The 14,265-nt window shown below is 35.9% G+C and overlaps 2 protein-coding genes and 1 pseudogene across 3 annotated transcripts; all 3 read right to left on the reverse strand.

The window, feature by feature from the left end:
• Nucleotides 1-865: 865 nt before the first annotated feature.
• Nucleotides 866-10,970, reverse strand: LOC147506227 (uncharacterized). The gene is made up of 4 exons (XM_086605718.1): nt 10,567-10,970; nt 1,184-2,825; nt 1,053-1,125; nt 866-942 (listed from the first exon to the last, which is right to left on the reverse strand). The coding sequence occupies exons 1-4, from the start codon at nt 10,968-10,970 to the stop codon at nt 866-868; spliced, it is 2,196 nt and encodes a 731-aa protein (XP_086461844.1).
• Nucleotides 10,331-13,273, reverse strand: LOC147506228 (pentatricopeptide repeat-containing protein At4g33170-like; annotated as a pseudogene). Its single transcript, XR_015221132.1, has 2 exons — nt 13,269-13,273; nt 10,331-13,151 (listed from the first exon to the last, which is right to left on the reverse strand). The product of XR_015221132.1 is annotated as a pentatricopeptide repeat-containing protein At4g33170-like (transcript).
• On the reverse strand, nt 10,999-11,872 carry LOC147506229 (uncharacterized). Its single transcript, XM_086605719.1, has 2 exons — nt 11,388-11,872; nt 10,999-11,284 (listed from the first exon to the last, which is right to left on the reverse strand). The coding sequence occupies exons 1-2, from the start codon at nt 11,870-11,872 to the stop codon at nt 10,999-11,001; spliced, it is 771 nt and encodes a 256-aa protein (XP_086461845.1).
• Nucleotides 13,274-14,265: the final 992 nt, after the last annotated feature.

A 14,265-nucleotide genomic window follows, 5' to 3' on the forward strand; every position in this document is an offset into this window, starting at 1 on the left:
ATTTACCAAAACATAATGGCTTAAGCACTTAAGACCTAGGCACTAGCAGCGCTATTACTATTTTATTACTATCTCCAATGTAACTTTCAATCAGAAAAGCAAACCAATTTTTTTTTTTTTTTTTCCGTAAAATTCAATATTGATATAGTTAAGAAATTACATCAACACCTAAAATTAGCCAGCAGCTGATACCCACCAGGACTTGATATCCAAGACCCCCATACACCCAATACCCTACTAGAACAATTCCTTACACAATAAAAAAACAGGGGAAAAAATATGAAAGCCGAAAAAGCAAAAAAGAAAAACTCATAGAACCCCAACACATTCCACGAAGCCTGGACCACCAACGACCATTGAAGCACTATTGACAAGCCTCCTGCTTTGTTCGTCACCCTACCTCGCCTTGTCTCCTTCCAATCCATCAACTCGTGGCATCCCCCTCCTATTCCTCATAAGCAATTTCTTTTGAATATTCTAAGATTGGAGGATCCCGAATGAGTGCTTTATATACATAAGACATTTCAAATATGTACTAATCATTAATCAATACTAGAACTTATGAATGGAACGGAAACGTAACAAAGAAGTGGTGCTAAAAGCATCATCATTGTAGTTGTGTTTCTCGTATCAGAACTAATGGTTTGGCAATGCAATATCATTTTGTCATTCAACTGTATAAATTATTTCTACTTACAAACAGTATGTATCAACGAAAAGGAATAAAAACACTATAAAAGTTATAGTTCACGCATACACGTTTATGTCAAAAGAGTTTGCATGAGTTATATTTAAAGTATAGGGAGTACATTCACATTTGATATAAAACAAGACCAATATGCACCTGAAGACTTTCTTGCACGAGCTAAACAGCAAGTCTGGGAGGTAATGCATCAGGTTCTAAGTGCAAAGAGCCTTCAGGGATACCATAGCGTTCGATACCTGGCACATTAAAACATGGTATCTGGTGTGAGAAACTAAGCATCTCCCTCTTGAATGGTGCTTAATCAACTCAAAACCATCACAATATTGCCTCTGAAAGAAAGTGTTACAACAGTCCACCTCACCCAGACTGGTTATCTTCATTTCAGTGCCTTCAGAAATATCTGAAAGGACTTCAACAACCTGGCACTGATGACAATTATAATCACAACTCTTCCATATGTGTTTCCAGTTCTTATACATGGCCCAAACGTCCACCTTTCTTTGGGTAAATTTTGTAGAAAGAATCCGTTTTGCTCCATTCATACTCTACTAAATGCGAGAATTGTGACATTCCCAAGTTAACTGTGGTTTTCCCAGTTTTGAATAATCCACAGACAAAGGGTAGATTCTCTTCTACCCAATGTATCTCATCATAGAGCACTGGATGAGGCTCCAAAAACGTCACAGAAACTCCAACCGCAGAAATTACACTGTTTACAAGAACATAACGCCGAGGCATGGAATCTGAACCATCATATACAGCCCATACCTGACCTGAGGTAAAATCTTTTCTGCACCATTTACCCTCCATTGATGTGTTCTCTGGATCCAAAATGATGGAAGAAGAAACTGGACCAGGATGGTCACTAAAACTAGAAGAGTAGCTGGAATTTGTTTTCCCCGATGGTTTAGCCATACTTTCAACCAAATCATTAGGCACAGCCAACGGGTCCAGTTCCAACATCCCGTTTGAAACTCCGGCTATCTCTCCATCCTTGAATCTAAACGCTGGCACGCTATGAGAAAATCTCAGCAAGTAAATTGCAGGAATAGTAAAAGTAGAACCACCATCTACATCCACGGACCTTTTAAAAACACTTCTAAATCCGGCTACCTTTGCCAAAGGTGCAACAGTGATGTCTGCCTCCTTTGAGTAACCCACAAGGATTTCTACCATCACATGTCCACATCCTTCCCTTTTTTGGGGATTAGAACACCAATCAAATGGTCTCCAATCTTTAAAAAGTGCCCAAACTTCTCCCTTTTTTGGGCAAATTTCAACTTGCTCAAAATTTAAGCGCTGAACCCGAGAAACCAAATGTGAAAACACAGTCGGTTGGCACACCACGGTATTACTTCTTTTCAGATCAAAAGCCCCACAAACAACTGGCAATCCCGCTTCACACCATCTTTTCTCATTGTCTGTACCGGGGGCGGGTTTCAACCATGTAACACCCAATCTAAAAGGCGAATGTCCAACTTTATCAATTCGAGCATAGCATCTAGGCATTCTTTCCTCATCATAAGCAGCCCAAATCTGTCCTACGGCAAACAACTCAGCCTTTCTATTATTACCAAAGCCATAATGGTTAGAATCAGATTTCTTACCACAACTTACCCGATTCAGTTCATGAACGATATCCCTTTTCTTCCTCTCCACTCTCTCCAAACCCACTTCCCTTTCAGCTACAGCATTCCGCATAAAACCTTCCACAATACACAAAGGGTTGCAAGCACGCTCTCTCTCAGAGTCAAATATAAGTCGTTTTTTCTTATCACAAAGCACATCAAACGCGTTTTTAACAACAGTGAGTGCAGAATTAGTACCCGGAAACACATTCCTTATCCGTTCCAAAGACTTAACTAACATTTCATACTTGGACCGAATTCGAGACTCATCAGCATCAACACTTATCTCAAGAATGCAGTACCAATCCTTAAAACAACCATGAACATTAGCAGCACATAATATCTTACAAACTTTGATCATGTCAGTAATATAATCAAGTTTTGGAAATAGTTTTTGGGCTTTTAGTAATTTTGTTCTAGCTCCATTGTAGTCTTTTATTTTCACTAGTGTTTCTGCCAACCTCTTTTCTTTTAGTGCTGCTTCCATTTTTCTGAAAGAAAAAAAGATATCCTAGTTAAATAAATGAAAAATAAAACAGTGCCCATTGTTCCATACACAAAAATTGTCAACAAAGAGAACTTACTTGGGTCTTTTTGGAACTTCTCTAGTGCATTATGTTCTGCTGCATGGTGAGGAAGTTTACTTGAGAGGAATTAAAAAAATGAGCTTTCGCTTCTCAAGTGCGGGGACAGTGGAGAGAGTTGCTTCCGTGCAACTTAACCAGACGACACGTTTTGATGGAAAAGCTGATATTGTTACGACATATCGACACCTAGATGTCGTGATTTATCGCTGGCATTTTGTAAGGAACCCAATTTTGAGCGGGGGTTAAAATGATTAGGCGAGGCCATCTATTATCTACAAGTATGCAAACCATGCTGCGCATTGGTTTTTTTTTTTTTTTTTTTTTTTCTAAAGTCTTAAAGTCTTAAAACCCGTCTCTCGAGTTCATAGTTAACATAATTTTTTTGGATTCTAATTGTAATTGGTAATTGTAATTATGTAGGAAAGGCTCATCTATTTTTTTAATACGGAATAATTATGTTATTAATAATTGGGGATAATTATATAATTTAAGTGATATTAGGGAGGCTTTTCTAAATTATTAATTAATAGGGGGCTTGTTATATTTTTTGTGAGGGAGGTGTTTCAAAATTGAGCAACTACGGGGATTACAAATTGCCTACTTGACAGCTGGAGAGGGGTTCCTAAATACCCGGCTATCATATAGTGTAGAGATATACTAAAGCAGAGACCTATAATAGAGGATTTTCTCTCTCTTATGTGGCACTCTAATATGAGAGTTTTTTTTTTTTTTTTAAGTGGAAATTTTATTGATAATGATAACGAGGATTACAAATAATTAGGACAAGCGTGCAACAAGTGCGCCCAAGTCCTTTCTCGAATAAAGAATCCTATCCTTCTAAACACAAACTTCGTTGGAACCAAATTGTCATAACGTTATCGTCCATAACCTTCGAAGTCTTTTGAGAAGCTCAACCGATTTGTTGTTCCAAGAAACCGAAAGTGTCAAAACTAAACGGAATGAAACAATGTTGGTTAGCTATACAAGCTTCCTCATGCTTCTCTATCTTCCCTTCCCACGCTCTCTTAGTCGCTTCTCCCACCTCAAAGACTCCATTCCCAAGCCCTACCAACGGAGAGGCTCCAGTTACATCAACACACGATGTCTCCCCTCGGACCAACCGGTAGATCAATACATCCGCGGTAAGTGTGTAGATCTTCCCTCATTCGGATCGATCGAGAAAATTAACGGAGCCTCCTTTTTCACTTGTACCCCAGACCCTCCGGAATCGCATCACATAAAATATCTCGACATGATCATGTCGGGTATTTGAAACCCGAAAATGTCCGCAATGTCTTGATGGTCCCCGAAGCATCTAGTCTACTCTTTTTGCAAACAGGGCATAGACCACCATCGAGTACAAAGGAATCATGAGACGGTGCGGAGAATAGAACGATACTCCACCGGGCGACATATGTTGTCCAAGTCCCTCCATCGAATAGCAAGTAGAAAATCTTTTATGTGTTGGATTTGCAAGCATCCAATGATCGCTTCGACGAAAGCAGATAACACAAAACTCCCTCTCAAGACCAAAGAACAATCTTACCATAGAATGCTTCCGCCAAAACTTTTGTGGTTTTGAGGGGCGGGTAGCATTCACAGCCATAGAACTGAGGTCAAAATCGGGCAGACACATACTCAATGCACTGCTAGCAACATCAAGAATCTCATCCAAAGGCACTGGCCCACAACTTTTTTTTTTTTTTTTTTTTTTCCTTATGTGAAACTCTAATATGAAATATAATCTTTTCTAATAGCCTACAATCCCACGTACATAGAATCTCTTTGGAGAGTTTGAGTGTATTCCTAATTCTTATATTTGGAGAGTTGGAGTGTATTTCCACTTCTTATATATTTGATCAAATAAACAAAATTGCTAAAGAATAAGTAATTTATAAAAGGTAATTTTCTATTACGAATCAAACATTTTTAGTGTTCCAATTCTTATATATTTGATCAAATAAAAAAAATTGTTAAAAATATGTGATTTGTAGAAACTAATTCCCTATTACAAATCATACAATTTTAATAAAGCACCGACTTATTTCGAATATATCTTTAACACGGCCTCAAAACATAGTTAAAAATAACATCACAAAATATATAATAGAAAATTTTTTAAAAAAAAATAACGGCAAAGCAATAATGATAAATATTTTAAAAAATATATAATACTGAATGAAACTAATGTAAAAAAACAATTAATGGGGAACCGAAAACTGGATGCAAATGCATCAAACTATAACCTCAAATAATATTTAACAGAAAAATCAGAAACTGGATGCAAATGCAAGTATTAAACTAATCTTAAAAAGTAATTAATAGAAAATTGGAATATGAATACAACTGCATTAAACTAACCTCAAAGAATAATTAACAGAAAATCAAAACTTTGATACAAATACATCAAACTAACATAAAAAATAATTGTCGGAAAATCGGAAACTGGATGCAAATGCATTGAGCTAACCCTCAAAGATTAAATTAACGAAAAATCAGAAACTGGATGTAACTGCATTGAACTAACCTCGAAGAAAAATTAATTATAAATTAGAAACATGATGCAAATGCGTGGAACTAATCTTAAAAATTAATTAACGGGAAATCGAAAATCGAAAACTTGATGAAAATGCATTAAACTAATCTCACAAAATAATTAATGGGAAATCAGAAACTGGATGCAAATGCATTGAACTGACCTCAAAGAACAATTAACAGGAAATTGGAAATTAGATGCAAATGTATTGAACTAATCGAAAATAATAATTAACGAGAAATCAAAAACTGGATGCAACTACATTGAAATGATCTCAAAAAATAAATAACGGGAATTGGAAATTGGATGCAACTGCATTGAACTAACCTCAAAATATAAATAACGAAAAATCATAAACTGTATGCAAATACATTAAACTAACCTCAAAACATAGTTGGGTTATATTGTGGTAATATCTCGATAAGTATAGTTTTGCATTTAAAATGATGTTTATCTTATCTCTTTCTGTATGATTGTGAACTCCTTGCTATTCAAGTAGCTTCAATATATATGAACTTCACCTTATTAGGCAATCTCACAAAATTTCAATCAAACTTCTATTATTAAACAACAAAATAAAGTTGAAGGATTTTATCAAATCCGAGTTATTTTTTTTTAATGGAGAGTGAGGTTTTCACGTTATAAGAAATTTGGTTGAGTGATTAATATAATATTAATATATAATAGTTATGCATATTTGTAAATGTTTTTCAGATAATTAATATAACAACACCCGTTCATAGATAATCTTTGAATATTCCACATAGTGAGTCATGCATAATTTAAATAATAATTAATAGAAAATCAGGAACTTGATAATCTTCGATGATCCCACATAGTAAATCAAGCATAATTTACTTTTTATGTCATGTTTGCAAGGACACTACAGATGAATCAGTAGAAGTTGGTATTACACACCACATTGGATAATTAAAAGGAAATCGGAAACTGGATTCAAATACATAATAGCGCTCAAAGAGTAATTAACGGAAAATCAGAAACTTTATGCAAATACAATAAACTAAACTTAAAAAGTAATTAACTAAAAATCAGAAACTGGGTGCAATTGCATTAAATTGACGTCAGATAATAACTAACGGGAAATTAAAAATTGGATGAAAATCCCTGAAAAATAATTAACGGGAAATCGGAAACGGTATGCAAATACATCAAACAAATCTCATATAATAATTAATGGAAAATCGGAAACTGGATGCAAATGCATTGAACTAAACTCAAAAAATAATTAACAGAAAATCAAAACCCGAATGCAACTGTATTGAACTAACCTCATAGAATAATTTGTGGGAAATCGGAAAGTAAATACAAATACATTGAAATAATCTCAAAGAATAATTAACGGGAAATCAGAAACTGGATATAATTGCATCGAACTAACCTCAAAGCATAAATAATCATAAACTAAATGCAGATACATTGAACTAACCTTAAAGAGTTATTAACGGGAAATTGAAAACTGAATCCAAATGCAATGAACTAATATCAAAGATTAATTAATTAAATATTGAAAAATGGATGAACCTGCATTGAACTAATCTAAATGAATAATTAATGAGAAATTATAAATTTGATGTAACTGCATTGAACTAACCTTAAAAAATAATTAACGGGAAATCGAAAACTTGATGCAAATGCATTGAACTAACTTCAAAGAACAATTAACATAAAATCGAAAATTGGATGCAACTGCATTGAACTAACCTCAAAGAATAATTAACGGAAAACTAAAAACTGGATGCAACTGCATTAAACTAAAATCATAGATTAATTAACAGGAAATCAGAAATTGGATGCAAATGCATTGAAATAGCCTAAAAAATAGTTAATTGGAAATCGAGTCGGGATGTAATCGCATCGCTACCGACCTCAAAGCATAAATGTCTGCTTTTTTTAGCCTTCTCACATGAGTAATTAGGAACCCAAAACGAAAGTGAGTTTATAAAAACAGACTCTTACATGTATGCAAACTGTATAGAAATTGTAAACTATCGAACTAACCTAGAAAAACAATTAACGGGAAATCAGAAACTGGATGCAGATGTATTGAACTAATCTTAAAGAGTAATTAATGGGAGATTGGAACCTGGATGCAAATGCAATGAACTAATCTCAAATACTAATTAACGAAACATCGAAAATTGGATGCAACTTTACTGAATTAACCTTAATGAATAACTAACGGAAAATCATAAAGTGGATACAATTGCACTGAACTAACCTCAAATAATAATTAATGGGAAATCGGAAACTTGATGCAACTGCATTGAACTAACCTCAAAGAATAATTAATGAGAATTTGGAAACTAGATGCAACGTACTACATTAAACTAACCTCAAAGAATAATTAATGGAAAATCAGAAACTTGATGCAAATGCATTGAACTAATAACCCTAAAACATATTTGTATTATATGTAGGGGGAATAAATGTCTCGACAAATATAGTTTTACATTTTAAGTAGTGTTTATCATAATTCTTTTATTGTGATTGGGAATGTTTTGCTATTCAAGTAGCTTCAATATTATCTTCGCCACATTGGGCATTCTCACAAAACTTCAATCAAACTTCTATTGTTAAACCTAACAATAAAAAGAAGTCGGTAAGTTTTATCAAAGTTTGATGCCTCCTTTTTATAGAGCTATGCATAGTGGTGTAAGAAATTTAAATTAGTAATTAATATAATTTTCATATCTCATAGCTATGCATAGTTGCTAATATTTTTTAGAATAATTTAATATAACGGCACCCGCCTAAGAGAACACGCTCATATGACAAAAATCGTTCAAGTGGGAGTAGTGTATTATTTGAGGATATGGAAACAATCAATCTGTTTTAGTGATTTGTACACATTAGTACGTAAGCTGAGCGGTGATGATTTACTGCTAAATTACAATAAATCTAATAAAACTATTATACAAGCTAGATCGAGTTTAAGATAATTATATTTGAAAATTACAGATTAATATCCTAAACCACAAAGTGAATAGGCTATCTCAATTTGATCCCTTAGTTTCCAAATACTTATGCACCATAATCGCTGCCCATTAACGTATTTCGGTTTATTTTTAATAAAAATATATTGTGATTCGAAAATTTGCCGCTAAATCACCATAAATCTAAAAAAACTATTATACAAGCTAGATCGAGTTTAAGATAATTCTATTTGAAAATTACGGATTAATATCCTAAACCACAAAGTGAAGAGGCTATCTCAATTTGATCTCTTAGTTTCCAAGTACTTAAGCACCATTATCGATGCTCATTAATGTATTTCGGTTTATTTTTAATAAAAATATATTCTGATTCGAAAATTTGCCGCTAAATCACCATAAATCTAAAAAAACTATTATACAAGCTAGATCGAGTTTAAGATAATTATACTTGAAAATTATGGATTAATATTATAAACCACAAACTGAATAGGCTATCTCAATTTGATCCTTTAGTTTCCAAGTATTTATGCACCATAATCGTTGCTCATTAACTTATTTCAGTTTCTTTTCAATAAAAATATATTCTGATTCAAAAATTTGTGTAAAACATTTAGTGAAAACCTTTTCAGCACACAAAATATTTAATACCCGGGGTCCAAAATCTAGTTTGCATACTAATGCCATATTCTGTTGATGGGCACACGGTACTTCTGACTTCTCCATAGGACTACGTAAAATGCAATGGCAGAAGATCAAAGTGTTTAAATATATGATTACTCCTCCAACCACTGCCACCTATAACCGTTTTGATTCAAGTTCAGTTGTGCAGAAGAGCTTCCAAAGATTATCCAGTAAACAGCCTTTTTGCTTAAGCAGCAAAACAACTGCTTGATCTGATGGGAAAGAACGGAATCAAGGCTGAAGTTGATGTTATATTGCATGTGTAAAGCGGGAAAAGTTGTTCTTATGTGGTGCCAGTTCATTGATGTCAATTTGGGTTTGGGCGGGGCTGTCAAGTGTCAACCTGTCATTGCTTGCTACTAAGTCCTCAATAACCTGTAGAAACACTGAAAAGAAAGATAGTAACTTCGACAAAAGATGCATTTTGAACTTCCCAGCGACAGGAAATTCCATAAAAAAAAGGGGAGCAAGTGTCCCAAGTAAGTCTTATACAAGTTCATATAAACTGAAAAGAGCACTTATTAATGGAAAAAACCTATAAACTTTACCAGCAGGCGATGCATTTCTTCAATCAAACTCAAGTTCTGACAAGCTGACAAGTCCCCAAAGTCACATGAGAGATACATCTAAAATGAAATAATACAGCACAGAATATTGGAGGGGATTCATTGGTGAGAATTCTAATGTACAGCCAAATGACCAATGATGAAGGATAGAACCAATTACCTAGAAGAAAACCTCACAAGGCATTAATAATATGAAGGCCGATTCTAATGTACAACCAATCACTGAGAGGGGAATGAAGGATTGAACTAACTACTTAAAAGAAAACCTCACATGGATACTTTAGAAATACGAGACCAATAAAAAAACATTATTAATGGATGAAACAATTCAACGATTTGGAAAACAGGGATTCTTTACAATGAGTAGACCAATTGAAAGGGATTATAAACCAATTTAAAAACCAATCTAACGCAATACTCAGCACTAACAGCACATTTAATCAAGTAACCGCAGATGCCATTTAAATAAACAACTCATTATTCACAACTAAGATACAAGGTCAAACCTAAAAAGGGTGAAAGTCAATAGAGAACAAATCAACCAAGAGAAATGAAAAACATTGCAGTTAAATCATGAAAGCAATGAAAACAACAAAACAATCTTATGTCAGGCATCTAAATATCTGATATCTAGATAAGCATTTATGCAACAAATCCATCAAGAACACTTCATAAACCAAAAACATTTTGCATTTGAAGTGCTTTGAAATAGCACCATTCGTAATGTACAAAGCAGGAGTCGAGCACAGTACCACTGTTGTTTATAGCATGTACAAAGCAGCAGCGAAGTACAACAGATTACTTTGGTTGAAACAAGTGTATGAAGTATGAACCCGTACAACAGATTACTTTGGTTGAAACAAGTGTATGAAGTATGAACCCACAACAGCAAGTGAGAAATTTAGTTCCTTGACCTTGGGGGCAATGCATTAGGTTCCAGGTGTATCCAGCTCTCAGGAATGCCGTAGCGCTCAATTCCTGGAACTATGAATGCTGGAATCCGGTGAGAAAAACTAAGCATCTCGTCTTTTGAAACTGCACGAGTCAACTCGAAGCCATCATGTCGATGTCTTTGGAAGAAGGTCATACAACCTTTAACCTCAACCAACCTGGCTACTCTCGCCCCACTTGCTTCAGAGAAATCCTCAAGGATCTCAACAACCCGATATTGGTAGTTCTTATAGTCAGACTGCTTCCAGTTCTTATTCCAATTTGTATACATAGCCCAAATTTCACCTTTCTTGGGGTAAATCCTGTAATAAAGCTGATTCTTGCTACGCTGGCACTTCACTGAATGCGAGAACAAGGACATTTCCAAATTGAGTACAGATTTACCAACTCTATATATTCCGCAAAACAATAGGTAGGTTCTCTTTTTCCCAGCAAATCTCGTAGCCAAGAACAGGATGTGGCTCCAAAACTGTTATCCGTACTTGGCTGTTTGAAAGCACTTTGTTTATTATGGCATATCTACGTGGCATGGCATCGTTACTACTGTATATAGCCCATATCTGAGCAACTGAAAAATCATTTGCACACCAATTAAGTCTCAAGGACTTAGCTGAATACGATCTCATGGGAGGTATGCTCTCAGGGACACGGTTCAGACTAGATATGCTGCTCGAACTGTGTTCATCAAAGGAACTGACTATCACAGGATAGTCAGACAAGGCCAAGGGATCCAGTTCAAACATCCCATCCTCCACTATCCATCTCTCCACCTTTAAACCTGAATGCTGGAATTTTGTGAGAGAACATGTGCAAACTGTTTGGAAGTATATGGAATCTGTTTCCTTCAACTGAATCTCTTCCAAAAATGCTACTGAAACCCTCAACTTTCACCAAAGATGTAACAAGAGCACCCCTATATTTCGAAAAATTTGAAAGGATTTCCACTATCTTGAACTTACATCCGCTTATCATTTCAGGATTCGATGACCACTCAGCTAAATTCCAGTCCTCAAACACTGCCCAAACTTCCCCCTCAGGGTAAACCACAAACTGTTCATCCGTTACACCATGAACCCAAGAACATATTTGCGAAAACACCTTTGTTCCACTTACTTTCTCCTCACTCATATCTGGATCCAGCTCAAAGGAGCCACAAGCAACCGGAAACCCTGCCTCACGCCATCTCCTCTCGTCTTCCATAAACGGAACCGGTTTCAACCACGTAACACTCAATTCAGCCTGTCTTCGAATTAATCCTACCATATCTAAGAGGCAGTCTTGACTGATGATGACCAGCTCAAATCTGTCCTACTTCAAAAACATCTTGTTTTCTGTCATTCTCAAAATCATAAAATGCACAACTAGTCTTCTCCTCACTCACGTCTTTTGTACACTTCACATCCATAGTATCATTTACTATCTGAGAACTCGTACTATTCTCAATTCTATCAACTTCAACACCACCCTCCTTTATTTCATCACCACTCAACCTAACCTTCTTAACAACATCATGCCCATTACTCCCATCCGATAACTCACTCATACAAACCCGTTTATTCCCCGAAGAACTCTGTCCACTAACAACACAATCAAAAACCTCCCTACCATACAATGCAGCAAAACTAACCCACCCTTCAACTCTCTTCAAATCAAACGCAGCCCGTTTCTACTTATCCGACAACACAACAAACGCAGACTTAACCAACTGCAACGCCAACTCCGTCCCAGGAAAACTCTTCTTAATTGGTTGCATTAACGACACCAGTTTTTGCGACCGTGTACGTAAATCAGTCTCATTAGCTGATGGTTTTAATTGTAGTATCCAATAAAAGTCAATATTACAACTCCACCCAATTTCCTTCCTCACTCTTCCCACTTTCATCATCTTCCTGACATCAGCCACCTTGTCCCAACTCTTCGAAGCCGCATGGACATTCACAAGGATGGTATAAGCTGAATCATCTTGTGAATTTTTCTCTAATAATTTCTGAGCCATTTCAGAAGCAATTTTCGTTGCACACGCTGAGAGTAACAATCTGCACACTGCAGCATCAGGCGTGAACGGCATTGTCTTGGTTAATCGTTCGGCATCTCTTAGTCTTCCAGCTCGAGCCAGTGCACCCACCACACAGGTATAATGCTCAAGTCCAGGTTCCACCTCATACTCTGAAATCATACAATTAAGCCATTTCTCAGCTTCAACAACCAAACCTGCATTCCTACAAGCAGTCAAAATCGCAAGGAAACTAAGTTCATCAGCAACAAATCCTCTTTGTTTCATCCCATCAAACAATTCAATTGCTGAATTCACATCCCCTTGTTGCGCATAAGCTGCCATTATAGCATTCCACCCAATGATATTCATGTTACTTAACATCTCATCAAACACTCGACGCCAAGATCCTAAACAGTACCCGACTTTCCATACCCATCAACCAATGCAGTCCCTACAACAACCTCAGTATGGCCAGCAACAAAAGCATGGGCATGAATTATCCTACATTGTTCAAGTGCAGCAAGGTGAGCAGCAGCAACGGCGCACCTGACACACTATACATAGTAGATCCAACATTACTAGACACCATATCAGCAAAAGGGATAACGCATGGATTGGCTGAGAATTTTGTGCAAGACCAACAATTATAGCAGAAAAACTAACTTCATCTCTGTCAGGAATTTCATGAAATGCCTTGACAGCATCATTGGGGAGACGGCATTTTGAATAAAATGAACCAAAGCAGAACCAGTGAATGGTAAGTGAGAGAGACAAAGTTTAAGAGAAAAGGAATGAAGTTGAAGACCAAAAGGTAGCGAAGAAAGAGATCGCGGGTTTTGAAGAGAGATGCAAAGGTACGCTCGTTGGGGAGTTTAGGGTAACGGAGCATGGAAATGAAGTGATGAAATGAGAAGACGGTGTTTGTGTATGAAGAAATCAGCGCCATCCATGTTACAACATTGGGTGATGGAATTTGACGAAAGAGACGTAAAGCGTCAGATAAGAGATTTGATTTGGAATACGAGGTGATGAGATTGTTGATGAGTGAGAGATCGTTGTTTTCAGTTTTAATAAGTTGCGCGTGGGTACACCGTGGATCGTTTGACATCAATGAATTCTCCTTCCTCGTCAAACCCTACCTGCCATCAAGAATACCAATCCTAAATTTTGAGTATTGTAATCTTGATAAGCGTAGTAAAAAATGATAAGGAGTAATATACAAAAAAGAAATCAGGGAAATACCTTTGCACGCAGGTTTCTTTTCCCTTGAAACAATAGTATTAAACTCAACATCTGATATAAATTTTACTAATCAGAGTCTACTTTAAATAGATGAAACACGGCAGCAATATTTAGATCCAAGATAAATAAAGAAAAAAAAAGAAGAAACTACCTGAACTTGACAGGACTGCTCAGGACACAGTTAAACTAGCTCTAATATTTCTTTCTGGTTCTCCCCTGCTCATCAGTCAAGACATAGCATGCAAAGATATGAAAAACCAACCAAGCCATATTGCAAACTGAAACTAGAGTAACTGAAATAAACCTTTGGAAGAAGAAATTGATGGCAAAGTAAACAAGTGGACATAAGCTTTGTATGCTTTGGGATTGATGAAGGCGAAGCACTTAGATACTCTTCATCTGTAATAATACTAATATT

This window comes from Coptis chinensis, chromosome 4 (genome assembly GCF_015680905.1).
Source record: "Coptis chinensis isolate HL-2020 chromosome 4, ASM1568090v1, whole genome shotgun sequence".
In the NCBI taxonomy this organism is placed as follows: domain Eukaryota; kingdom Viridiplantae; phylum Streptophyta; class Magnoliopsida; order Ranunculales; family Ranunculaceae; genus Coptis; species Coptis chinensis.

Excerpts from the sequence above, each read along its gene's own strand:
- LOC147506227 (XM_086605718.1), bottom strand. The coding sequence starts at position 10,970 with ATGTCCTTGTTCTCGCATTCAGTGAAGTGCCAGCGTAGCAAGAATCAG. Across the intron at positions 1,126-1,183 it reads AAGGTGGACGTTTGGGCCAT|GTTGTTGAAGTCCTTTCAGA; the intron begins GTATAAGAACTG and ends CATCAGTGCCAG. Across the intron at positions 943-1,052 it reads TCTGGGTGAGGTGGACTGTT|GTATCGAACGCTATGGTATC; the intron begins GTAACACTTTCT and ends TTAATGTGCCAG.
- LOC147506229 (XM_086605719.1), bottom strand. The coding sequence starts at position 11,872 with ATGGTAGGATTAATTCGAAGACAGGCTGAATTGAGTGTTACGTGGTTG. Across the intron at positions 11,285-11,387 it reads CACAAAATTCCAGCATTCAG|TTCGAGCAGCATATCTAGTC; the intron begins GTTTAAAGGTGG and ends TGATGAACACAG.